Source organism: Phoenix dactylifera, chromosome 17 (assembly GCF_051530095.1).
Source record: "Phoenix dactylifera cultivar Ajwa chromosome 17, Ajwa_hap1_PhDact_Kaust_v1.1, whole genome shotgun sequence".
Classification (NCBI taxonomy): domain Eukaryota; kingdom Viridiplantae; phylum Streptophyta; class Magnoliopsida; order Arecales; family Arecaceae; genus Phoenix; species Phoenix dactylifera.
Window position 1 is genome coordinate 19,560,745 of NC_143206.1, and position 24,970 is coordinate 19,585,714.

General features: G+C 42.9%; 1 protein-coding gene across 3 annotated transcripts; it reads right to left on the reverse strand.

Annotated features, from left to right (window-relative positions):
* Positions 1-322: 322 nt before the first annotated feature.
* LOC103716754 (uncharacterized) lies at positions 323-3,863 on the reverse strand. Of its 3 annotated transcripts, XM_008804895.5 has the most exons (5): positions 3,249-3,863; positions 3,046-3,117; positions 2,111-2,936; positions 1,041-1,598; positions 323-670 (listed from the first exon to the last, which is right to left on the reverse strand). In XM_008804895.5, the coding sequence occupies exons 3-5, from the start codon at positions 2,900-2,902 to the stop codon at positions 566-568; spliced, it is 1,455 nt and encodes a 484-aa protein (XP_008803117.3). In that variant the 5' UTR covers positions 2,903-2,936; positions 3,046-3,117; positions 3,249-3,863; the 3' UTR covers positions 323-565. The 3 variants fall into 3 exon arrangements, with proteins under 3 accessions (XP_008803117.3, XP_038989052.3, XP_089784301.1); XM_039133124.3 differs by having other exon boundaries at positions 2,111-3,117; XM_089928175.1 differs by having other exon boundaries at positions 3,046-3,863.
* Positions 3,864-24,970: the final 21,107 nt, after the last annotated feature.

The following is a 24,970-nucleotide window of genomic DNA, read 5'->3' on the forward strand; positions in this document are numbered from 1 at the left end:
CGCAGGCTTGGGAATGGGGACCTATTTGCTTCAATTCTGCGACCACTTTTGCCCCCATGAGCTGCGGTCCTGGAAGAGGAGCAGATAAGGGTTGGTCGGACACAATTGCAGGGGACCCGAATAGATGCTTGGCAGTGTAAGGATGCATGCCGCCACCACCTGCACATGTTGCCACCTCGCGCCACCTGGTTGAGCAAAACAAAGTTATTTGTGGGATCTGGAACTTCCCCCCGCTATAATAAAAAGTGTTCGACGGAATCCCACCACCCTAGCAAACATTTTGGTAGTAAACGATATTCTTCACATTTTTTTGTTGATGGAATTACCTAACGCTGCTTAAATATGAAGATTATCATACATATAGTAAAGGATGAGAGTAGTGACAGATCAGATTGGTCAAAAATATATCCTCCACCCTTGTATTATACATTTGCCATCCTCTCCCACGCCCAGAGAGACGACAATGGAACAGCTCTCTGTCTCTCTTATTTCCACCTCACTAGCTAAAATTAGACGTAGCTCCTCTCGTTATAACAACTGGTCGCTGGGATCCCAAGAAAAAGATCTACGGCGGCGATGTGATCTCCCCTGGGTCGCAGTACCTTATGCGAACCTCCATCACCCTCCCCTTCCCGGTCCATCGCGTTCGGCAGCACTGCCTCCGTGGAGCCTGACGCAAAAAAGAAGGAAAAACATGGTCAGCCAGCGTCATTCGTCAATTACAAAACAGCAATCCGGCATGAGAATTTTTAAACATTCCGTTACTTCCACCCGTAAGCCAAATGGGGCCGGTATTAATCCATTGTGAAACGTCAACAAGGTACCGTGTCACCGGACCATATCTAATTGTGGATCCAGTGCTACCCTCCAACTTCCGTGTCGTCCTTCGGGTGGACCGACTGAGTCCCTTAGCCAACAAAAAGATCACGTCCTCCACGAGACGCATCCGGCATCTCTCGTCAGATCGCGAAGCATTCTATATCTTTCTGACGCTCTCTTTTCATCTTTACGAAACGGACAGATGCGAGAAGGACACGTACCCGTCTCCATGCGGCGGGGTCCATCCTGGGGGCGAGGACCCTAACAGCCTCCACCTGCAATGCGGCATCGAAGCCGGGTCGGTCGCACCGCCTACCCGACTCGGACTCGTTCCTGGAGTACTCGGTCATCGTAGCAGCGGTCGCCTCCGAGTCCTGAACCCGGTCCAGAAAAAACATGAGAGGCTGCTCGCAGGGGTCCGGTTTGAGGGGCCGGGTGTTAAAGGTGAAGGGCCCGTTGCTGAAGCTTCTCCAGGTGCGGAAAGTCTGGAGCGGGACTTCCAGGTCCTTTGGGGCCAGCACCCGGGGGTACAACTGGACCGCGTAGCCCCAGGACACGGACACCGACCAGTTGTAGGCCGGGCCCGACTCGTAGCAGAAGCACTGCTGAATAGTCCTGGCCGGGTCGAACCGGGACACGTCCACCAGGGACCGGAGCGCCTCGATCTGGGTGCGGCCGCGCGGGGATATGGGCTTCAGGTAATCGAGGTGGTGCAATGATACCAGCGGTGCCACTGGGTGCGCCGCGAGCAACCCGTACGCGTCGCCTCGGATGTCCACCTGCACATCAAAGCACACCACAAATATAAGTTACGTATATGTAACGTATGGTATTGGTTTTTTCTTGTGTTTTTTTCTGATACGTCGCAAGTAATTGTGCTGGGGAACGAGGCAAGGCCACCTGCACAGAAGGACATAAAACTAGGACGTGCCACGTGGCAGAAAAGTCAAAAAAGTGTAGACATGAGAACACGGAATTCGTGCAGGGTACACAGACAATGGTCATTGGACTTGGAATGTGGGACAAACCGCCCAAGCGACATGGAGATTGCCATGCGGCGATAGCTGGAAGTTTGCTGCCGACTTGTTAAACCGATCCTCTATATACGAAGAAAATGTTACGGCCTTTGAATTCTTGAAAGCACAGGCCCAGTTTACCTAAACCCAAGAAATAATAATTCGTACCGCGTAATGCTATCAATCCGCTTCATCTCCGCCGTGGGATACAACTAAGAATAACGGGATTTTTGTAAAAACAAAAGGAAAAAAGGGAAAAGAAAGGGAAACTTTACCTGGTGGAAACCGGGTTCACGGGTCAGGGGGACGCCGAGTTCGGAGAGGCAGGACTGGACGCGCTGGTCGCTGCCGTAGAAGTAGTTGTAGCGGTCGAGGCAACCGTCGATGACGCGGGCGAGCGCCGCCGCGGCCGGGCGGCTGAGGGCGAACCCGCCTCCGCCGAAAGCCATGCCGTATGAGTGCATCACGTCCTGCTCCACGCTCTCCGACGACGCCCCGACGTACCGCATCTCCTGGTGATCGTACTTCCCCAGCACCGCCACCAGGTTCTCCGGGAAGAACACCGTGTCGTCGTCCCCCATCACCAGCCACCGCACCCACTCCTCCTCCTCCTTCCCAAGCGCCCAATACGCCTCCGCCACGATCCGCGCCATCCGGGCCGGCGCCGCCCGTGCCCCGAACCGCGACGCGTTCGCCGACACCCGGTACGGCGGGCACGTGCCCGGCCACGCCTGTCCCTCCGGCGGCTCCTCGTCCAGCCACACGTGGCCCCGCATCTCCCCGGGCCGCCACCACAGCTCCGTGTACCTCCGCCGCCGCTGCCACGTCCGTGCCGAACCCCCGATGCCAAACACGATGTGGGAGAGATTCGTCGGGGCGTGACCGCCGGAGAAGCGGAGACTGGCCTGGGCGCAATCAGGGCCGCTCCACCAGAATTGCCGGGAGGATACGGCGTAGTAGGAGACCAAGACGAAGGAGAGGACGACGAGGGAGGTCTTAATCCGACGCCACCGGTACTCGCCGCCGTCGGCCGCCGGAAAGATGTAAGCTTTCCATCTCTGTAGCATCTCCTCCTCTCTTCTTGGAATCCGAACGCACCAACTGAATTAGGGGCGAAAAGAAATAAATAATAGGAGAATGGGGGAAGCCCCCGACAGTCTAATAATCTAATATTGGGAAGAAGAACGAAAAAGGGGAAATCTTTCCCGACCTCCGATCTCGCCAGAATCCTGCCTTTTCTACCGTAACTGGTTCCTCTTCACTCTTATTGGACCAAAAATACCTATAAAACAAATATAAATTCAGAGGTGATGTCTCATGTCCCTCTTCCGGGACTTCACGTTTCAGGCCAATTTTATGGGAAGATAGGTCTTTATTTATTTTTTTAATAAAAAAAAGGGGAAGAAGAAGAACCTCTTTTGGTCTGAAGGACTAATGCAACTAAAACTTTGAAGGATTAAATAACTGCTCGTATCGGTATCAAACGAGTCGATGCGAAAAGTCGTGACCACCTTCTTGTATCACAGAGAAGGGGAGGAGAAAATGGTATTTCATTCAAGACTTCCATGACATTTCCGTGAACCGGTTGAAACGGCTTGAAACAGTACGGGAATGCCCTCTTGATTTTGCTCCAAACTCAAATCTGCCCTCATAGCCCGATTACCGGCTATCCCGGAAAAAATGCTACAGTAGCTTTATGATCGACAACAGAGTCCAACCTGCTTGATGATATTCTGCAGCTTACATCTCATTTGCAGTACTTCAGAGTTGAACGTATCTTCGAAGAAGCCAATTCTCCTGCAGATTGGTTGGCTGGTTGCACATATGTTCTTGTTTTTCATGAACATTGATGTCTCCCGTCCGAGTTGGTGAGACTGGTTCACCTAGATTCTATGGATTATAGCTACCTCCAAAGTTCTTGGTTTCGTTAATTTTGACTTCTCTATATTTCCCCTTTTTGTGTCATGTTTGAAAAAAAACAAAACAACAAAGGCTAACTGACATTGGAACTCTGTTGATTGGGATGTCATTAATTCCTTATGCATCCTGTATAGGATGTGGCCTACGGAGCGCAATGTGAGTCGTTAATAACTTGTAGGCACCTATTGCTGCTAGATTCCAGGTTGGAGTCGATCTCCACCTAAGGTGTGCTGAGGTTTGTTGGAACCGAAGCACGCATAGGTTGGCAGGAATCGAGGTGTGTTGAGATTAATAAAAACCAAGGAGGAAGGCGGAATTTCACTTGCCGAAAGATTTCCGGCGGAAGATCCTCCGATGCTTAAATCAGAGATCTAGAGCAACAGTGGAAGAGAGAGAGTTTATGTAGAGAAGTATAGTCTTGATTATCTGAGGGTCTCCTTGTCATTTCTATATATAAGATAAGAACGGTGTTCATTATTTGATCTATCGAACAGTGCCATAATCGCACGACAATGACTAATCATCCATTGACCGCATGGCAATGGCTATCCACGATCGTCAAGTAGCAATAACCGCGTTGATGGTGTCTTTGCTCTTGTAATTGTTTTCAGGACCATAATCACAACCCATTTGATGCCCATTGGCGTTACTCCTAGGCAAGACCAATCAGAATGGCACATCGGCCAATGCTGAGGTCAATAACTTTGGTTAAGCCCGAGATCAAAGAGGTTGGGATTATTCGAGGTCGGAATGATCAATATTCTCTCCATCAACACCTACAAAAGCCACTTTAAAAAATATGGAGATAAAAATTTTTACTCTTACTTTTTTCTAAAAATAATAAAATTTATCTAAAAAAATAGAAATCAAATAACCAAATATATTTTCTGCATTGGATTCTATATTTCTGTTTAAAAGAAAAAATAGAAAAAAAAACAAAACTGGATCTTAGCATTTGTTTGGATAGCTTTGAGAATATTCTGCAGGAATTCTCTAGTAAAGGTCTGGAAGGTTCCAGCCCATGGGTCTCTTGGTCAGCAAAATAACAATACGGTGATCTATTTTTTATTCTTACCAGATTGTTACTGCTGATGTTAGGTTAATATGGTTCATGCTCAGAAGACTTTCCAATCTATAGAGACATCAGGCCCGCCCCCTTGACTCCTTTCTCTATGCTTCCGGCTTTTCCTTCTCTCCAGCTCCAGCACTCTCTTATCCCCCCAGATCTGGCAGATCGTTCCCAAATAAAGATTCTCCCTTTCTACTAAAAGATTAGTAAAAATATAATACTTTACCAAAAAAGCAAAAAACGAAAACAAAATATATATTAAAATATATCTTTTAATATTAAATATTATGCACTCATATATGTTGTCTCCTAGAATGGTCCGTCCTAGGCACTGCGATGAGAAGCGCGACGATGCTGGAGAACTCAGCTATGGGCTGCTCCAGTCGGGATCAGAGAGGGTGAGCAATCCCTACCGGGGTTCTTGTTAGGTGGATAGAATCCGATATGAAATAGTACAAATGAAGAAATCCTTTGTTCGAAGCGTATCAGACAGAGGACTCTCTGATGCCTAAGTCAAGATGGTGCTTCAGGAACAAAAGAAGGTTCTCTCGGAGTCTGTTAGGGCGTCTTGTGTGTATTCACCTTATAGGTTTCTCTTTTTTATTGATTGAGTGGAGAAGATTATGTGTCACCGAAGAATTAGGGCTCGTGGGTCGACCAAAAATGACTAATTTAGGTACAACCTAGATATCAAGCATGAATGTCTTACACATGGATGACGTCTCATCTATCACATCAGTAGAATTTTAGTGATCATTGAGGTTCCTAATTAGGATGCGGCTAACCGTAAGGAACTTACACTATACGAGTTCGGCCGTACAATATTGGCCCGCCAAGTGGCTGCTTCTTATCAGCTGCGTGTTAGTATCATTGCGAATTTTGATTGGTTGGTTCTTCCGGTTAATTTGACGATGCATCAATATATAAACAGAGACAAGAATGTAATTAGAATCTAATAATCATTGTGACAAGAGATCTGAAAATTTTATCTTCAACCGGACGGTTAGGACTTACTTCAGGACACACAAGGGACCGTACATGCGTGGGTGCAGGAAAAAAAAAAAAGGCCGCTGGTTCCGGCGAGGGTTGCCAAGTTACATGTGTGGTTAGGTGGGTGGGAACAAAGGCGCGGGAATCACTTTAACCACGTGAATGGAGTGTGACTTGGCCCTAGTGTTTTTTTTTTTTTTTTTTTTGATAGGAAATGACTTGGCGCTGGTTAGATAGATTCAGCCGAATTGATGTTGTCCGCAAACAGCTTATACAGTACACGGATGAGCTAATCTCTAATGTTTTGATCTAATGATTGAAATATAATTTAGCAGATTAATCAGTCTAAGATGTATTTTCCTTTGCATAAAATATGTTAATGTGTGACAAAAACTAAGATAATATGTAAATATTTATTATTTATGTTTTATGAGCTCAGATTTTTGATCAAAGTTTACTTATATATTAAGCTCACTTCTTTAACAGAGCCGAGCGCTGAGTTAGGCAATTTAGCAAGAGCCCCCTAACAATGGTAAAAATATTCAGATCAAACAATCTTCTTGGACTAAATTTTCAACATAATGAGTTTTTCGAAATCATCCATCCAATCATGCATAGCTTTCGACAGTGCAAAACATGCACTTGGGAGAATCGAGCTCTCTCGTCGTTGGTTAAAAGAGAGGAAACAATGACATTATGGCATTGTTTTTTGTGTGTAAATGGTGGGTAGCATCCACCTACATCAATGTGTTGGTTTGACGCATGGGCATTGCTAAGACATGCCGTATGCTTGCCTGTTACAGTAGCATTTAAGAGGATGTGATTCAACTACCCTTCTTCCACCGATCCATAAATCCTGCACCCACCGATCCCCCGGCAACAATGGTGGATAAGGTACGAGAGGTGGAGTTGGAATGAACCCAACCAATTCAGTGCAAGCTGGAAGAATGAAGCTTGACAAACGTATCCAGGGCATTAGACGTTTATGTGGCACTACTTTAGATGAAACTAATAACCACTAAAAAAAGCTAGCATGTTTGTAAACATCTTTGTGAAGTGAATTACATGTAGATAATGCTCCATACTCGCATCATTTCTAAACGTAATTGGATGGCCAACTCAGTTGTTCGCTAGGTCACTTCCATGTGAGCCAAAGTGGTTCAAGAATTCGGAGGGTTCACATTCCAAAGATCTTGTAGTCCCAAGATTTTTGGTATTATTAGAAATCATATATTCTAAATGAACTCTGGCGCCCTGAGAAACTCTTGTGGTCCATCTCTCTCTCTCTCTCTCTCTCTCTCTCTCTCTCTCTCTCTGCCTCCCTCCCTGCCCAAAACGTTAATGCCTATGAAATGGACCTATTCCATCTGAACCCGGCAGTGCATCATTATCTCCTACGACATCATTCTTGGAACTTTGAGCCTGTTCATTCTTGTTTTCCTTCACAAACCACTTCCATGGTATTATCAACGCCTCATAATATCATAAGCTTCTGAAATCTGAAGATAGTTGGGCTGCCCATTTATTTTAAGCGAGACTAATTTGGTGGGCCGGAACCATACAAGTATTCATTCATTTATGAGACCACTGGCCTAGCTAGCATTGGAGCCCATTATATAACCCATGATTTTTCTGAAGAACATTTTTGTTTTTCTTGTTTTTGGGTACATCGACAGCTTATATTAGTCTCACATAAGCATTGCCATTAGAGTCAAAAAAACAAAATACTCCAATAGGTGTTGTCGCAGTCTTAGTCACAATTAGAAATCATGGAAGATTTGTCTTTTTTTTTTTGAAGACGTAGGCAGCGACGAGGATGCGAGCCAGATAAGATAAGATAACCCACAGCATTCTCCCCAGGAAAACATGCCCGACCTCGGATTCTTGGAGCAGTTGGTAGCCAAAATCGGACCGGGTCAAGCCCGGACTACGCTGACCTACCTATATGACAGCCCTACCTATATGGTCAATGTTATCCTTGATCTCTCCATATAAAACAAGCCATCGGATAGACTTCCAAGAAGCAGATTAATTCAACTTTCCCGTTGAATGCCTGGATGGCCCTGCATGGGATTAAATGATTGGAGAATGTCTACCTCGTGTATCTCCTTCTCAATAGTTTTGACCCAAGAAAGAATTATTAAGACAGATGAGCTACATGATTACGCTAACACAGCACCTAGTTTATTCTTGTTTGCCGGCATATTGCTTGGGGGAGAAGGGAAACTACTTGTATGATCTGCAGGCACCTACTTGGAAAAGGACGACCATTTTATGGGGACGATGGTCATGGTAGTTGTAGGGACGGAGGTGGACGCAGGGCAGATTCTTGGTAGTGAGAAGACAATAATTGTTTTTAATTCCCTTTTCAAATTCTATAAAACCCTATCATAGTCGGCAAATGTAGAAACAGAAAATTTAGGAAATGTGTGCTTGTTGCAGCAATTTAGGAGTTTCAAATGTTCTAAAGGTGGCATGCATATGCTCATTAGATTGAACATGCACACGTACACTAGATGTCTCCCATACCATCCTTGCAGTGCTCTTATATGTTCTTCAACATACATGCACCAATTAGTACTGTTTACTAAATTTTCCAGCTATAATAGGAGGGGGTCTAAGAACAATGGTTCAAACTGTAGTTTAAAAACTACATAAGAGAAGCTAATGAAATGGGCTATAGAGCTTATGTGCTCATCTTGACTATGAGATGTCGGATAACAAGACTCGTTTGTGCCGTCAACATTTTCATGGCCTTAGAAAGAGTATGCGAGACCCGTGACAGCCAAGTTCAAGGCGGTAGATCGATCAGATTAAATTTTGCACGAGCAGTTAGTCTGAATTTTGAAATCAAGTGGCTTAGATCGAAAAGGAACTAAACATGATTAAGCTTTAGTGGGTTATATCACCGGTCTAACTAGGGAATAAGCCAGGGTAAGATATTGCATTTGCTGTGGCCGCTGCTAAATCTTTAACATCCACGCATATGTTGGTCTCAGTAAATATGTATATATGATGATGGAAGTATTAGTTTAAATATTAGCTTTAACTGAGACATGTCATGTATCTTGGACCATGTAAGTTCTGAATGCCATGAACATATATAGGATGACACCACCATGTCACAACTCAAAATCTCACCCAAATTGGCTAGCCGGGATGTATTACTTGGGGTTCCTTGATCCTATATAAGCATCCAAAATCTACCCAGTGAGTAACCGATGTGGGACTAAACACATGCCTACACAGGTTCTCACATACTCTTCTGTTTAAGTCCTGACGTCCTTGTCGGGTTAAAAGTTCAAATTCATTCAAATTTAATCACAAGTATCACGATCGACCCATGGTCAGCCCCAATGGATCCGTGTTGCAGTGTCCTTTATTCCACATAGGTTATGGGCTGGATCTGCTTCGATACCATTTGTCATAACGTAGGATCTCACCTAAAATGGTTAGCCGAAAGACATTATTTGGGTTTCTTGATCCTATATAAGTACTCAAGATCTATCCAGTGAATAACCGATGTGAGATTAAATACTCACCTACACGGATCCTCGCACACCACTAAGCTGATACAAAATTATAAATTAGTTCTTCAGTGGTTTATTTTGTTCCGCATAACTAATTAATGATGTAGAAGCTCATGTGAGCAGTCATGAATGATTCATTACAGGGTTTTGTGATTAAAAGAGAACTAATCATCTAATCTTTGCAAATCTTTTTATGATTCATGGCCAAATATCCTCGGATCTCGACTTTCCATCCCATCGATGGCAATGAACTTTTTCCACACAAACAAACTCATTCAGGGTTCCCCACACATGCCAGAATTGGGTGCTGATGGGACGAATCAGGCACTGCAATGTCGAAATCATTAATGGAACTCTTAGCTGAACATTTGCGCATAATAATTGGCATGTCATTTAGACGTACAGAAGGAAGACATCCGGCATACATGGACCATATTGGATGACATGAAAAATTTGTTGACATGCGTATGTCTGCATATCATGTCAATGCCAGGACCTCTTTAGCATTTTCTGTTCCTAACCATCATGGTACTGATAACACATGCATGTTGGCAAGCAAGCGCTACAACTGTCGAAAAACGGTGCAAACCTTCAGTACAATTGCCGACTAAAAGATATATACTTCCTTTCTTGCAAAACCATTTTTTCTAGGATCCGATCGAGGAGAGAGATGCAATATGTTGCTATATATGGGCTTGAGCATCATGAAGATTGTGTGTACTACATGCATGCATGGGATAAGGAGGGAGGGAGGGAGGGAGGGAGGGAGGGGGAGAGAGAGAATCTAAAACATGCATGATCTGAACTCTTAATTTAGCGGATATATTAAGGACTGGTCCAGTTGTATACTTGTATGTAGTCCAAAGCAGCAGATAAACAATGAAAAAAATGATGGGTACACTTGATTCCATATACTGCTCACATACTTTAATTAAACCTTTCACTATGTTAGTATAACGTGCCACAGCATCTCCAGAGCTCCCTAAACAAGGCGGCCCTTCTCCACACATAACTCTAGGGCATAAGTCCTTATTCCCTTTGCTGAATTCTATAGCACCTCTCCTCCACAAACGACACCCTCCTACCCATGTGCCCCGCTACCACTGCTTTGAACACCTCACTCAAGAGACTCAGACTCTGTACTTCCCTACATCTCTAGCTGTTCATCACTGACCAAATTTGTCACAAAGCCAACATCCCAACGCAAGACAAGACAAAGCCTTTCCTCGATCTCCTTAATGATCCTCTTTTACAAGGATTCGGTAATCTGTAGAATTCGAGGCAACCAATATCTCCTCTACTTTTTTAACAAAAGCCTCTTACACCATGAGAGCAACTTCCACCTTTGGAACCCTTCCAACAAAGCCTCCATCTATAGACCTTTCTCACAATTACAGCCGCTCCAATAGCAAGAAATTGTTGGGTATGTTCTTAAATTCTCCTGCAACCCATCATAAAATCTTCTGCATGCCACCTATTAAGTCAAACTGGACGTTTCCCTCGAGCATTTAAGCATATCCAGATACCATAGCCATTTTAGTGCGCTGCATGTCTTCAAGCATTAAGCCTGTCTTTGGCATGGCGAGCAAGGGCTAGATTAGGGTTTGGGTTTAGGTCTGGATCTAGGGGCTTTAATCGGTGCAAGAGATGAAAGAAAAGGAGTATAGAGAGCGGTTGGGGTTATTCCTCTTCGTATCATGAATTGGTGATGGGCTAATACTATAATGTGATGATTCCGTGGGGTGGGTAGGTTTGGGGCCTTGGAAAAGGAAAAATAACCGGGTGCAAACAGGAGGAATTTATGGAGAAGAGAGATGTGTCTCATGCCGTAAAACTGCAGAAAAAAGGGAATCCATGTACTGATGCATCAGGTCACATCCGTCTTAAAACAGACTCACATGCATGTTGTTTAGTTCTACTGCTGGAATGTCGGTCAGCGAGCTCAGTTGGACGAGGGAGAGAAAAAAGACAACCGCATTCACCGCTTCCCATGCACTTCAAATTAGTTTCATCCCTTCATGCATCAAATTCTCTCCCTCCCTCCCTCCCTCCCTTGCTCGCACCTTCGGCGCCCACCTCCCCTCCCAAAAAAACGAGGGTTGAGAGTTTTTTGCTCCTTGTCAGGGGCCTAGATCAAGAAATAATATTCAGACACAATTTCTAACGAGCCATCCACTTTGTTCTCCCCTAGTGCAGAAGGATAATAGATTCTTCTCTATGTAAAATCAGCCTGGGAAAGGATATATATAATATCAGTTTTTAGGTATTAAAGTTCACAGCTTGTTCTTTATTTGTCCTTAATGTAAAAAAGAAGAAAAAATTATTTTCTTTGAGGAACTTCTTAGTGTAAAAAGATATGAATCTACTAGTAAAAGAAAAGAAAAAAAAGATGACTGAATCAGTGAACAGAAGCAAGGGTAGCTAAAACACTCACCATGCATGTTGATTTGGAGTCTAGATATATAGGAGATCACCAATTAGAGGAGAAAATATGAGCATATGCTTGTAGTGATGCAGATGGAAACTTACCTTATTGTAGCTAGTGATGCAGTGAGCTCTTTCACCTATCCAAAAGTTGGATTATCCAAAAACTAACTGCAGAAACATCGATACAAGTAATATTGCATGGAGATTTTAATATTTCCATATGCTACTCATATAAACGATGAATGTCATATTGAACATCTGCACATGATTCTATCTTATTTTATCATTAAGCATGCGGATGAAAATAAACAAGATACTAGTTTTATGATGATTAGAAGCTGTGATCAGGTGCAAGATCACCTATTTTCTTTGAAACAATCTACGAAAGAAGACTATATATTATCATAATAAAAATGCAAGCAACTCTTTTTTGTAGAAAGTAAAATTTCATTCCAATATTCGGCACATCGATATGGTTACAATTTTTGACCAAATAGAAACTTTAAAATTCAAGCATTCACTCTGAAGATGGAAAAGGGCCTTTCACTGAAGATGAGAGGGAAACAGAGGAAGATGAAGATTAAAAACTAAGGAGGAGACGATTGGGATGAACATAAAGGGAAGAAGTATGTTCATTTAAGCACAAGGGATATGCAATTTTACTTAACTTCAGGGGGGTCTTCCGAGCCTAAGCTCCAGATCTAATTCTTCAACAGGTCGGGGGCTAAATTTCAGTGTCTCGGATTTGACTTGTTGCGGGTCAGCTGAATATGGTTTCACAAATAAGGGAGAGGCTGGATCGGTCCTCCGTTTCTTTATGCCGATGGCTTCATCCTCATCATGTGGATCTCTTCGTGCCCGACAACCTAATTCTCTTAACCTCAAACTTTCTCGTCGAAGCTTTAATTCTGGGATGGTAAATAGTCGGAGAGTACTAGTTGATGAATTTTTGGGGCGTCCGGTGGTAGAGAAAAGGGATTCCTTCAGGTCATCTCGAACAACGCATGCAGAATAGGAAGGAGAGTTTGAGGTGTGCTCACTCAATTTTTCTTGGGTGGAAGCTGCTGAAATCTTAGGGGAGAGAGATGATTCTGGAACACCACAATTAGGGTTAGGTTTAGGGTTAGAGTTGTATACCAGAGATCCAGTCTGGGGTGGATATTGTGTGCCCATTGGTGGCATACGAGGAGTAAGATGATGATGCTGACTATTCTCAAGGGGTTCGCTGGAAGGGCTTGAAGATTGTTTGAGCCTTGCTCGATCCCTCCGATGCACGTTCATGTGACCGCCCAAAGCTTGAGCAGATCGGAATTCTCGTCTACAAAAGCTGCATGTGTAGGATCTCGGAGGCCATATGCAGCCACCTAAGTGGCCTGCAGAGTCTTCTGCAAAGGCTTGCTCTTCCCACGACTTGCTGTAAGAAGAGCTCACAGAGATGAGAGGGATCTGGGAGCTGAGAGCCCTATCGCCCAGTTTCCTTCTACTCCACATCCAATACCTTTTTGGCTCCATGGCACTGTGCATGGATGAAGAAAATTTGAGCAAGAGTCTAAAACTTGGATGCTGCCGCTAGGGATCTTTCGGATAGGACTTTGAGGAATGGTGGAGACAGATGGAGGAAAGCATCTGCATCCAGTTTAGAGACATAGAAAGGATCTATAGACAAGAGAAACTCTCAGCCGAAAAAGTCTTTTGAAGGAAGTTTTGGGTGCTTGCTTTTGTGAAGCTACTTCTGCTTTTTAGCTGTAGGGTGTGCTTTCCACCCTAATGGAACAATGACTTAGCAGGATTTTCTCAGAAAGTAATAAAGATTCAAATAAAAATCATATTTACTTCTGAAAGGTAATTCAGTAATAGTTAAAAGTTTAACTCAGACAAGAAACAACAACTCATCATGATCAGCCTCATCTGACACGAAATAGTTTGCAGCAGTAATCTGTCTAAACACGAAACAGCTTCAAGTAATTAAGCAGGGCCTACTCCTAAACAACCACCCTTCTAAAAGGTCTCTCGCACTCAAACAGCAGTCTGGTTTCACTAGGACACCTAGAATCAAATCAAGATTTGGTGCATTGATTTCAAGCGTTTATTCAGTGTTGATAATTATCAAAACTATTAGATGCACATTCAGAAACTATCTGAAAAGACTTCTTTAAGAACCCACATATATCTATATTTAAATCATGGCCATCTGACCATGAATAAGTAGTTCATGATAATACTTCCTATTTTACCTGGCCTCGATGACCAGAAATAGACGTTGCACGGTCGCCAATAAAGAGTTGGCTGCACCAATCTCCTTATTATAATCGGGGGGGCTGGGATGCGCATGGACAGGATCAGAAGGTAGTCAGTGCTGCTGGATTAATTTTATGTGAAATTAAGTAAAAATAATATAAACGACAACCGTCGTCTATCCACTGTCCCATTTGTCCAATAATATTACAGGATTCCTACAAACATTCAATCATTATGTTTTATTCAAACAACATGTTTCAATAAACAAGTCATAATGGGCTTCTCGTCCTTCATTTGTAGTTAGTTCCGAGCGCCAGTGTTTGGAATACCTGAGTCATATATTCAACATTAGGTCAATATAATTAGTAATTAAATCATATTAGGGAAAAAAAAACTCAATCTAGTAGTATGATCCCTTCTTCCTTCCCAATAAATATTCTTTTATTCTGTGATTTAAATATTAATATTTTCAAAAGTTGGTAGGCATAGTTATTTCTTTTCTTCGCTTTTTCTTAATATGAGTAGGCATGATTAATTCATCGGAAGTTTTTTGATCAAAAGTTCAGTCATGTTATACGACAAATGGGACATGCTTTATGATATGGAAAATTTGATGGTCATCCGATCTAAGCTCGCAGAAACATTTATTGTTGAAATAAATTTCTTCATTTTCCTCGGAGCCAAGATAAGAACCCGCTGACCTAGATTTACGAAGACTCCTGAGAGTAGTTAAGACAGGGTGGTATCTTGTGTACTGTCACTCCCAAATCTCTCACCAATCAATTCCAGAGGATTAGACGATGAAGTAGGGATGACAACACTACCCCAATACGAACGTTCTTCTTGTTCTTCTTCAATAGAAGTACTCAAATGCTTTGTCTGTCAGGAAAAGGGGATGCGATGCTGTCCTAGGCTTTTGTCACAGGTTCCACCTCAATTATCTTTATCCACCACCTATCTTGAAAGAGAGAAAAGATTCATCTCTTCAACATATTTCCTGGTTTCCCACAATGAAGAAGACTAAAGACAAATAAATGTTTAAGAGGCGCGAAGAGATATAGATATAATATATAAGACTGGTAACTTGGGCATAACGTCTCAATATTTTCTGGTTGACACATGACACTGAAACACTGAATGAAATATAACACTGACTTAGCTGGATTGGCGAAAAACGAAAATCTACCGTGCAATGTGTACCTATTCGAAAACATGCTCCTTGAATTCAACCAGACCTTTTTGTTGGCCTATATGTTTTCACTTATCTCGTGTGTTGGGAGATTCTTCGTGATCTTAAAATAATCTCAATGAAAACCAAGGTATTGAAAGTTAGGTAATATAGTATCAATTTGTAGATTGTTTGCTTTTGAGGGAGTAGGTGGTGCTGTAGTCCCACACATCAAATCAAAAGAATGGGACAGAAGGAGAGCCATAGAACTACGACTTTTAATATTCGCCGGTGTTGGTTGTTATTATCTAGTCTTCTAAGCCAGATGGACTGGAACTCAGTACAGTTCACTGAATTAGTGCTTATGTTAGATGAGAGCTGCGGGATATGAGCAGTTGTCGCATTTTTTTTTTATATTTTTCTGAGCCTTCTTCGTGTACGAGTTCCTGGATTTTCCAATATTTAACTAGTCATTTGTCAAATATTTTAGATTCAATAATGTGACATGATGGTTTTGTATCATGGGAGATTAATTGTGCGACAAGTTATTGTCGAAAGGCTCCATGGTAATACGTGCAAAAAAGTGTTGATAACGTGACTGTGGAGTCTCCTTTAAAAACTTCAAATATTTTTGGCATTATTTGGTCTCTTCCCTTAGTTTGCAAACTTGAAAAGTTTTGGTTGATGAATGCAAACAAAGCCTGCATGTGGATTTTTTTTTTTTTTTTGATGACAACGGTGGCTGAGAGGAGCAATAAGCTATACTTAAAGAATTAACCTCTGTTATTTCTCACTAAAAAAAAGGAGGAAGTGTTAACCTCTGTAGTGTAAAACTCTTTTCTCATCATCATCCACTACATACAATGAGGAAAATCCAAGAAAAATACACTAGGTTCTTGCATTGTGACCCAAATGTAGAGCTAGCCAGAAAAGGAGAGGCTTTTTCTTAGCCAGTAAGCAGTACATGGGTTTGTGAATTATGATCTATTCTTCATCTCACCAGCGAAATAACCTGTGACCACAAGTAACCATAGTCAACTTCTATCTGAATGATTTGGCTTATTTACGTTATTTTTTTTTTTAATGACAACTTCCACCACCTTCAGTTATGTGGGTAGATTTTTTATATTAAACTAGATATTTCAATGATTAGGTTATTACTTTTGTTAGTTCTATAGATTTCCATTATTCCGAAATCCAATTTAGAAGGTATAATTAATTGCAGTGTAGCTGGTATGGATATTAGCTGATTACGAATTTATCAGAAAAATGAAAAACTTCATTTTTATGCAACTAAAAGAACTAAAAATTAACCTACCTGTAGAATACAGCAGAACCTTTTTACCTGTCCACTCAATCTAGTTCTGGAGATTTCAGATCTTTTTTCTCTTACTCATATTGACCATGATCACTGAAACCAAGAAACTAGGTGGTTTAAAATGAATATGTAGATTGTGCTGGAGAAGATAACTTAGCAGTGCTCAGATTAATATAAACTGAGCAGGATTTGTACTACTTCTTGTAGAATTGGGCTCATGGGGTTTATGATGATTGTGCTGGAGAACATAAGTGCGCAATCCTCAGTAATATAAGCAGGACTTGTACTTTTCTTCTTATTCTTCTTCTTCTCGGGACTGGGTTCATTGTGGTTAAGAGAAGTAAAAGAGGTCAACTTCTTTATTTGATTTTTCCTTCTTTGTTTTCACCAGAAAGATTTTTCCTTCTTTTTTTGAAATTAAGGTGAGCAAACCACCCACCTCCATTTTATGAACCTAGTACATCAAAGTAAGCAGAATGGTTATTGTTATATTAATATGTTTCTAGTATCAATGCTTCTAGCAGTTTGCCATTTTGTTCTTCCATTCTTGTCACATGCCCATGTATTGATGCAAGCTTGCCGGTCTGTTAACATCTTTAGGCTGTTCTCTGGTTTTTCTATTGGAGATTGACAGCAATTTTCTAATAGTTGAGTTAATTTTATATGAACTCATTTGCAAATGGCAAGCCGTTGTCTTTCCAAACCCCATAACTAACCAAATGCGGTGAATATTTATGCATCACTCATGCATTTTATATGATTTTTACTCAGGATATGATTGTTTGAGTTAGCTGACAATATGAAAGAGGACAAATTTATACAAGGACTCAAAGTAGTTTCATATTATATTGATGTTTCTATATCAAACAGTTGTGTATCATCTCATGGTGTTTAGATCACGAGGGACTACATGGAATAAATCCTTCACATTTAAGAACAATAAGTAGATCTAATCATAGTGAAATAATAAGCAATGAGGAGTTGCGGGCAGAACTTGCCATACGTAGGGGGGTATTGATCACCATCTGGTTGGTTGCCAACCGCCGGCACACCCTCGAGCTACTCCATCTCCTACGATGCCAATGGTATTTATATATATAACAAGCTATGATCATGCACGTTTTCTAAAACAGTCCCCTATATATCATCGAAACTCATTTAGGTCTCTAACTTGATTCAAAATATATCTTTTTTTATGAATCAAATCGTAGAAATCAAGTAATGACTTCTCACATTTCTTTCAACTATAGACTTTATCACTAAAAGTAGTTCAATTAATAGAGAATCCATTTTTCATAGTTTAAGCAGCACTGAATATGTTGGGATCAGTACTGGTGGCAGCTAGGAGAGTATAACTCGAACAAATTAAATGAAGAGCACGAGCTCTGTGCATTCACATGCATCAACCTAACAAACTTGGGCCCCACCGTACCAGTGTCGTTCTCCTTTTCTTGTTCCCCTTTCTGTGGGTCAAAAAGCTCCATAGCTCCAATCAACAAGGCAATCTTACTTCCGGTATATCAGTTCTCTAAGAATATTGTTGATGCATATATACTTGGGTTTATTTTCCTCGATCACTTGACGCAAACGAAAACTTGTTATCACGTGAAGGTTTCGCACAGCAGGGATTCCCCCACCCCCCAAACCAAAACCCCTCCACAAAAAAACAAGCTGCTGATGCCATTGGCCACTTGGTTGTGATTGGGACTGAAACGATAGCAGCTGCTTCCCAGTTTATTCTTGATGAATTATATCGACTGCTCGAGGAAGGCATTTCACCGGCCATCTTATATATATGTCACTAGGAAAGGTCTTTCTCATTCGGAGGATAGGCTGTGCTGTGTGGAAACATTTGGATAACAACAAGAAAACCAACTTTTAATATTGAAAGTATCTTTTGATTTGATTTGCAGCAAGATTCTCAAATAATAATCATGATCGCATTAACGAAGTTTCTAAGAACTTAATGCAATTTAATACAAGTGGCCGAGTATGGCAAAGAAAATTATAATCTAATATTGAATTCCATATTCGAGAATGCGTGTTTACAGAACTTCCAATGGCTCTTTTACACAATCTCGTTACAAGTCCTAATTGTCAATGACAACAGCAGCAACTGCATGGTCTGCCCCTAGTTAAGTACTAAAAATATCACTTCTTTCACTTGTAAGCGCTTGCTTGCGATGGAGTTCAAGGGAAAATAAGATCAAAACTTCTTAAAGCTTGGCATAAAGATGCTCGGGAAAAAGAGAGATCCAAGGAGAGATAGGGCTAAAAATAGATCAGATGCTGGTATATACATTATATATATATATATATATATATATATATATATATATATATATATATATATATATGCATATTTTTTTAACAAATACGTACATAGGAGTACTAAACAGATATAAAAATTAATATCCATATTGCTCTAAGCAGATATGGATACAAACCGAATATTAAGTAATGTTCATATTTATTCTGAACAAATATGGATGCAAGTTGGACATTAGTTATATCCATATTTTTCTAGCCAAATATAGATATAAGTCGAATATTATTATGATACAAATTATATTTTAGTAGAATTCAATAATGAAAAGGGAACAAAATCTAGTATCATCACATACGATACCCATGTAACTAAGGATCTAAGGCATAGTAATTAAATCTGCTTTGATCAAGGATCCAAGTCAGTGGTCATATTGTATTTTCATTAGAAATATTAGATTATTTAAAATAAAAAATATGATATAAAAATATGAAATTTTTTGCATCAAATGCCATAATTATTTTTGATTACAGCATAAATAAAAATAATCATGAATTATCTATTTTTGGAGATCTTGTAAAAACTCATATATAAATACAAGAGCACATAGAAAGTGTTAATATTTTTCAAATACTTCAACAATAAATTTTTCAAAATATTATAAAAAAATAAATATATTCATTTATATTTATATGAAAAAAGAAAAGGATTTAATTTTTATAAAAATATTGATTAAAAATAAAGGTTACAACATACATCGTATGATTATTTAATGATTTAAGTATACATGAGTAAGTAATATATTCTTATCTATAAAATAGATAAGAATATCGCAGCTTAGTGGTTGAGCGTTGTGAAAGGTCGTTGGTTTAAATTCCGGATTTTGTAATTTATTGATAAATGGATTTGAATTTGAAAATTTTTAAAATTTGATTTCGGATCCAAATTCAATAAGATTTATAAGTAGATAACTGAATTTTTACCCGAATCTCAACAGAGAATCTCTTTTCTGAATCTTTATGTAGATTTGATGGATCCAATCTGAATCGGATGCCAAAATGGATACGGTGAAATTTTACATAACCCGTTTTCAGCTTTAAGGATCGGAGAGAACTCGGAAAACCTAATTTTGATTTGTAGGCTCAGTCTAAAAAGAAGAGTACGGTACCTTGACGTGGCTGTTTCCAGAGGCTCTAATATTTCCCACCATTAGATTTTGCCCAAAATTGCTGGGGTTCAATGTCTCACTCGCATTCCCTAGGTCTCAGTTCATTGAAGCCGTAATTTGATTCCATGCCAAAGGTGTCGGTTTTGTCAAACTTGGGGGGCCTCCCAGAACCGAGTGTTTTTGATGGGCAAGGAAAGCCGCATGCCAGGGATTGATTTGTTCTCTCGGCTGCCAGATTCTAAGCACATGATGTCTAAATGGAATACATACATACATACATATATATGTATGTGTGACACTCTTTTCTTGCATCGGTATTGCCATGTAAAGTACAATGCTGTCTTTCATCTTTGTGTCAAAAAATCTCGGGAGCAACGAATCAGTTAACCAAGAATCCGTCATGTGAATGGGCAAAAGATATATATAGCATCCAAGTCAATCTGTAATTCTTCTTCTTCTTCTTCTTCTTCTTTTTCCTTTGATGGTGACGGAGCAAGTTTTCTAGTTTGTTTTCTCATATTAGCTCTGAAGGTTAATGACAAGAAAACCATGGAGAAGTTGCGCGCCGGGAGAGGTGTCATCTGTGGTGGCATTCTTTTGACTGCCTGCTGCTTTGCACGTCATCGGACAAGTTTGTCTCCATGGATGGAGGAATCACGAGAGTCTATCCAAATTCTCTTGGATGAGGACAGACTCCTTGTTCTCAGTTCCCAAGTAAACTTCAAAGCCGACCTCCGAACTAGTGGAGGAAGAACGCCGAATCCGAGGTAAGCCTGGTCCGTCGACCAACTGCTCGCAGAAGCTTCAACCTCACTTATGGCGGAAAAAAAAGGAAAGAGAACGAGAGGAAGGAAGAAGAAACGAAAAGAAATGAAGGAGAAGAAAGAAGAAGGAAGAGAGTAATTCCTCATCTACTGGAAGGTGGAAAAAAACTCGGAACTCCCGTTTCAGAGTTTATGCATGGATTGGCACGTATCGATGAACTACTGCTTGTAGTCGTGTAGACGGATGGGCAGATCCTCATAAATACTTGACGAGTAGCAGTCCAAAGGACCCATATTAATCTGGTGTGGGCTCGGATCCATAATCATACAGCCATGGACGGCCTTGATCTCGTGACCGCCCATACAGTGTTGGGCCTGAGCTTAAGAGGCCTATGGATTGAATGTTTCCAGATCTTCTACGTTGAAAGCCCAAGCTGACCCCTTTTTATCTTTCCTTCTTTTTTTTCCCTCTGCGTTATCAAGCTTTTGCAAATAATGGACAGCAGAACATCCTTTGCAAATAACTTTTCAGCGTATTTTCTAGGAAACCAAACATTGCTTAACGTTGCAGTTGCATAGAAATTTTAAAATATTCTGGGGATCCCGGAATTTTCGGCATCAAGCGTTATAGAGAATTCTACTCTAAAATTTTATAAAGTGAGCTGATTAGACAGACTAGAATTTGGTCGGCTAGATTTCAAATTGGATCTGGTTAGTTCTAACTAAACAATGGAAACTCGACAGAATGATCCAAGCAATTGAATATGATCTACTCTTTTAAAACTATTTAGACGACAAAAATCATGCAATATAAAATATATAGATCGGTAGACAAAACATTCATTGTATTGTATTATTCTAATTATTCATTTTTTATCACCCAATAATGCATGGATTATGGATCTTCAAATCATATAATTTTTAATTTATAAGCAGTTTTGAAGTAATAGATCACATACAAAGATTTGTGTTCCTATTATGACTAACTAGATCCGACTCGAATCAAATCTAGTCCACATCAAAGTTAATTAGAGCAAGTGCGCCTAAACCATCTTCACCTAAGCATTGAGAAAAAAATAAAATCAATAAGCCATTTATTTCGGAGTTACTTTTGAATGATTTGAAATAAATCATTTTATTTATCTTTACTTTATTTTATTGTGCCGAATATTTGTTGTGCTTCAAAATTTGGTTGAAAAAAGATGGAGAGACGTAAAGAGGACTCTAGAAAACTATTTGATCATGATACTAAGATATTTTGATCTCCAAGTTGATGCTCTTAATCCACTAAACCTAAATCAAAATAAAGCTGCATTTGCAATGCTCCTAGTTATGGCCTAGGAATATTTTGACTATCTACGAGACGTTCAACACCCCCATCTTATTTAAGAAATCTACAGCTGTTACTTTCTCCTCTCTTGACCACAATCATCACATTCGTTCCAACATACAAACATCAGATATAATCTGGTACTAGTATTGTTGCTGGTGGTCCAAACCGAGAACGATTGACACGACGGTGTGAACGGGGTTCCGTCTGAGTTGCCTTGGTTGGTGTTGGTTGCGCTCCACCTTCCACCGGGAGACCTGCAAACAAGCCTCGCACCACCACTGGGGTAGTGGGGGCCCTCCGACGATCAAGTCAGAGGAGATTGGAGGAGGAGGAAGGATGATAATCGCAAATAAGAGAATGCTCTGGGAGATGTTGCTTACCCCCCCCCCTTCTCCCCCCAACCGCGTATATACCTGGCTGGGGGGTCTCTCAGGGGGGTTTGTCATCGTGGGGCACGATGGAGTGGCCACTGACATGGCCGTTACAGGGCGTCGTGGAGCAGCGCCGGGTACGGCCATGACAGGGCGTAGTGGAGTTCTGTTTTGTACGGCTGATACAGGAGATCGTGGAGCAGCATCGGATACAGCAGTTGCAGGGAGTAGTGGCGCAGGAGGCCGCGGCGTGCCTCTGGGGAATAGCCTGTCATTGTCGAAAGATATCCGACTCGGGGTCGGAGTGCTGGATCAGGGGGCAGCCGACTCGGGGTCGGGCTGCGGAGCCGAAGATATCCGACTCGGGGTCGGAGTGCTGGATCAGGGGGCAGCCGACTCGGGGTCGGGCTGCGGAGCCGAAGATATCCGACTCGGGGTCGGAGTGCTGGATCAGGGGGCAGCCGACTCGGGGTCGGGCTGCGGAGCCGAAGATATCCGACTCGGGGTCGGAGTGCTGGATCAGGGGGCAGCCGTGGTCTTCCTGGGCGCGCGTGCCGGTCCCGTGGGGCATGGTGGCTAAGTTCCCCCGTAACAGTAGCCCCCCACTCCCGAGCCTGGAACCAGAAGGGGAACGGGTGAAGGGAGTGATGCTTCGAGATTGCCACCATCCCTCAGAAAGGCGCGCGCTCTTTGAGTTTCCCGCCTTCTTTATGGCGTATGGCGGTTGTCGCTGATCTGGCAGGCTGAGGATTTCGGCGGACATCCTTCCTTAATGGTGTCGATTCGCCTTTGGGGCGCGAGCGATCCTTCGGCAGCCAGGCGTCTTCTGGCGTCATCGAGGCGTCACCCGCCTTTCCGCCTATTTAACCGGGGGCCCTCCCCCGTCCGTCTTCCTCTTTACAGATATTTTCGAGTTTCTCTTTTGCGCTGCCGTTGTTGCCGTTCTTCCTTCTCTTCCGGTGAGTTACCCCATTCTTCTACTTAGGGCTCTCCATACTTTCTCCTTTTTTACCAGTGCACTCCAGTCGTTCCGGTCTTTCCCCCCTTCTTGTCCCCGTCCGGACCGTAGGATTGGCCATTAGGAATGGGCGAAGTGAGAGCAGACCACATTAAGTCGGAGCTGGTCGCCGAAGACTTAGACAAACTCGTGGCTCGGTACCACCTTCCCGAGGCCCGCAACGTCACCCTCCCGGGGCCTGAGGAGAGGATGTCCCATCCTCCTCCAGGGAAGATCGCCATTAATGAGGGCATTCTCCAGGCCGGGTTCCGCTTTCCCCCTTCGGACTTAGTCGTGCAGGTGCTCCGGGGTTTAAAAGTGGCGCCGACGCAACTGGTGCCGAACTCGTGGCGTGCCCTGACGGTCTTCCAGGTTCTCTGCCGTATGCATGAGATTCCCGCCACCCTGAATGTTTTTTGGGAGCTCTACAGCCTGAGCGGGCACCCCCAGGACAAAGGGTGGTGGTGCTTTGCAGCGCGGCGAGGGTGCGGCCTCGTCAAGGAGGCTCCTACCTCCATTCACGGCTGGAAGGAGCGCTTCTTTTTTGTTGATGCAGATCCCTCTTGGGAAATCAGGGCGACCTGGGAGACACCGATGAAGTCTCCGATCGGCCTATCGAGACTGTCAAGGGAGGAATCCGATGGCTTGGCCGCCTTGAAGGGGTTGGTTGCCGAGGGCCAGCTCCCCCCGGTGGCCCGCCTTATTTCCGAGGATACTTTGGTGAATGTCGGTCTGAGCTCGGTCCCCACCGACCGTGAGTCCGCCACCGATTCTTTCTTGACTTCTTTCCCTTCTTTCGTCCCGTTCTTTCCTTTGGTTTCTCCGCCTCCGACTATCCCGTCCTTTTTGCAGAGATCGACGACGTCATGCGGTCGGTGAAGGCAAAGGCTATTAGTAGGACGTCCCTACTGGAAGCAGTCCAGAGGAGGAAACGAGCTCCTCCGAGCGGGGCCCCACCGGCGAAGAAGTCCCGCAAGGAGGTGCCTCCGACGCCGACCGGCGAGTCCGGGCCCGCCGATCAGGGAGACGCCGTGGGCACGGACCGGCAGCTGACGCTGTATCAGCCTTCCGGTGGTAAGATTGCCGCTATTCCGGAGGTATCATCCGAGCCTGCTCGAGACGAATGGGTCGGACGTGATCGGTCCCCGGCCCGGCCTTCGACTCAGTCGGCTCCTGATGACTCAAGGAGGGACGCGCCGAGGCCTCGGCCGAGCGGGACCCTATCAATTCCTGGGGTGTCCCCCGCCCCGAGCACAATCAGCAGGACTCTTCTCCAGGCGACGGATAAGGGTAAGGCTGTAGAACCACCATCCGGCTCCGGGGAGAAATCGGGGTCGGCCTTCACTACCGACGGCGCCCGAAATCTCATCGAAACAGTGCTGCTGGAGAAGGACCGTCGGCGGGTCCGGGAGTTGGAGGTCTCTGACGTTGGGGCTGCTAGCTGCGTCTGTCTCATGTCGGTGAGTGTTCTTCTGGCCGCTTTTCACCATTTATCGGCTCTGTTGTTCTCCGCCTGACGCCCTCATTTTTTCTATTTCTTAGCTCGCCCAGTACATGGTCCGTCTGGAGGAGTGCT

Excerpts from the sequence above, each read along its gene's own strand:
- LOC103716754 (XM_008804895.5), bottom strand. The coding sequence starts at position 2,902 with ATGCTACAGAGATGGAAAGCTTACATCTTTCCGGCGGCCGACGGCGGC. Across the intron at positions 1,599-2,110 it reads GTGAACCCGGTTTCCACCAG|GTGGACATCCGAGGCGACGC; the intron begins GTAAAGTTTCCC and ends TTTGATGTGCAG. Across the intron at positions 671-1,040 it reads ACCCCGCCGCATGGAGACGG|GCTCCACGGAGGCAGTGCTG; the intron begins GTACGTGTCCTT and ends TTTTTGCGTCAG.